A 2,500-nucleotide genomic window follows, 5' to 3' on the forward strand; every position below is an offset into this window, starting at 1 on the left:
ATCCTAATTATTAATAATATCAAATAAAACACAAAACATCCTAATAACATCGTAGTGATGTATTATCGTTCTTCTTAAAAAAAAAAAAAAAAATAATAAAAATAAAAAAAAAGAAAAAGGAGAATAATGCAAAATTTTATACATTTATCTCTAAAGAAAAAAAAGATCGTATCCAAAGATTTCGTAAAGTTTATGAGCATTGAAATAAAAATAAAATAAGCTACAAGTGTATCGTCTTTTTTATCCATCGTAGATCTTAAAAAGTGTACAAAAATTACATAATTAGATTTGATAAAAACCACTTTACCGACGATTCTAACATACCGACATACATATAACATATTCAATATGTCGATAATCGTATAAATATTATTAAACAATTTATCCGAATGAAAATTAAGAAATAAAAGGAAAAGAATGTAATTCAAAGAGTCGACAATATGATTATAAAATCCATCATATAATTAAACAAAACGAAATTACATAACCCATTAAATAATACCTAAAGTGTATTAAAATAAAAAGAAACTATTTTAATGAAAAATATTTATCAATATCTACGACGAGCCATTGAACTAGCTAGAAAAAATATACGTATATTATCGTTGAATGAGCTGTAAGAAATAAATTTGTAAAAACGAAAAAATAAAAATGTTTTCTCTCCGAAGATAAACGTATAATCACCAAACGTAAGAAGAGACCTTCTTAATCGGCCAAGGAGCTCGGAGAGACTGACGTCCGCCAAGTCGCCGTGGCGTCTATGAGCGAATCAACGAGTACGCTTACCGCGCATGCGCGAGAAGTAGAGGGGATAACGTTGAGGTTACGACAATCTTAGAGAAACGAATAGAAAGAGTACAGTATTAACTGTCGTCGTGTCAATATCGTCATTTTCTTTCGTCTTATTTTCATTTCTCTCTACCTATTTTCTTAATCAAGTATATACATATATACAGATATATATATATATATATATATATATATATATATATATGTACACACGTGTTTGTGTGTGTGTGCGTCTGTGTATATACATATAATGTATATATATACATATATATATATACATGTATCTGTAAAGCATGCATATCGTAAAAATCTCTTTAAAATTAATTACTCGATAAGATAATTAGTTAAAAGAAATAAGTTTGATTTTATTCTCATCAAATAAATTTCCCTTTTATTGATCCGATCGCCTTCGGAAAGTGTGTGTGTGTGTGTGTGTTTTTGTTTTGCTTTTTTTTTTCTTTTTCTTTTTCTTTTTATTTTCATTGTTTGCTCGAACGTATTATATATTAACGACCTTCGTTTATTTCTCTCTCTCTCTCTCTCTCTCTCTCTCTCTCTCTCTCTCTCACGCTCGCTCTCACTCACTCGTTCTCTTTCTATCTGTTTATCCATTTTTTTTTCCGACTATCCGTCTTTCTTTTCGTTATATAGTTTATACCGTATCAATCTCTTTTGAATATTGATAAATAAAGCTTATACGTATACACTGTGTCTCTGTCGATAAACGTTTACAAGTGATAAAATTGAAGAAGGTAAGAGTGGTGTTAAGGGGTTAGGGGGATAGGGGGGATAGAGAGTAAGGGTAAAGGTAAAAGAGGGTGAAGAGAAAACATGTCTTCGTGTAGTGAACTGTCCCGTTCTCAAGAATATCAAAGCTTTCGAAGTTCTGTTCCTCTGAGAAAAATCGTCGTTGACATCGATGGTACAAAGGTAAAATTTTCTTTTTTCTTTTTTTTTTTTTTTATTATTTTCTTTCCTTTCCCCCCTCCCCCCCCCCGCACCCTAGTTTAAACAATATATTAATAATATTTTAATATATAAATTAAATTTATTTATACCTATAAAATCTGTTTAATGAATAACATCGTTTAATTATTGTTATTTTTTTTATTTGTTTGTTTTTGTTATTTTGTTGAAAAAAAAAAAAAAAAAAGAAAAAAAATCGTTTAATTTGTCGAAGAATATGATTATTAATCGGTTATAATGCTCGGATAAATCATTCGTTCGATTGGAATGTCGAGTATGATATAAAATTGTGTTTTTCTTTCTCTCTTATCATTATATATATATATATATATGTGTGTGTGTGTGTATGTATGTACTATTTTTTCTAGGGTTGGAAAATTTACGATTCCAGTCCTAAGACCGTCAAATGTCCACTCATTTGTCTTCCTCCTGTTAGTGGCACTGCCGATGTCTTTTATAAACAAATATTAGGCTTAGCTGCTAAAGGTTACAGAGTAATATCGGTGAGTATAATTATACGAAATGATATTAAAAAAGAAAAGAAAAAAAAAGAAAAGAAAAGAAGAAGAAGAAGAAGAAGAGAAAAAATTGTAAATAAAAATTATTCATTCCGTAAAATTAATTCAATTTTTATCATCCGAGTACTATCTTATCGACCGTCGATAATGAATTAAAAAAAAAAAAATACGAATGCTATTAAAATGCATCGCCATGTAATGGAGTAATTAATACTCCTACGTTATTT

At 28.8% G+C, this 2,500-nt stretch overlaps 1 protein-coding gene across 1 annotated transcript in view; it reads left to right on the forward strand.

Moving 5' to 3' along the window:
• Positions 1–1,561: 1,561 nt before the first annotated feature.
• The window catches only part of LOC124956134 (maspardin-like), a 2,471-nt gene continuing 1,532 nt past the window's right edge, over positions 1,562–2,500 (forward strand). The window contains exons 1-2 of the mRNA XM_047511563.1: positions 1,562–1,719; positions 2,124–2,258. Coding sequence (XP_047367519.1) covers positions 1,621–1,719; positions 2,124–2,258 — 234 coding nt within the window. The 5' untranslated portion in view covers positions 1,562–1,620. The remainder of the gene's footprint in view (positions 1,720–2,123; positions 2,259–2,500) is intronic.

Source organism: Vespa velutina, chromosome 20, assembly GCF_912470025.1.
Source record: "Vespa velutina chromosome 20, iVesVel2.1, whole genome shotgun sequence".
NCBI lineage: Eukaryota > Metazoa > Arthropoda > Insecta > Hymenoptera > Vespidae > Vespa > Vespa velutina.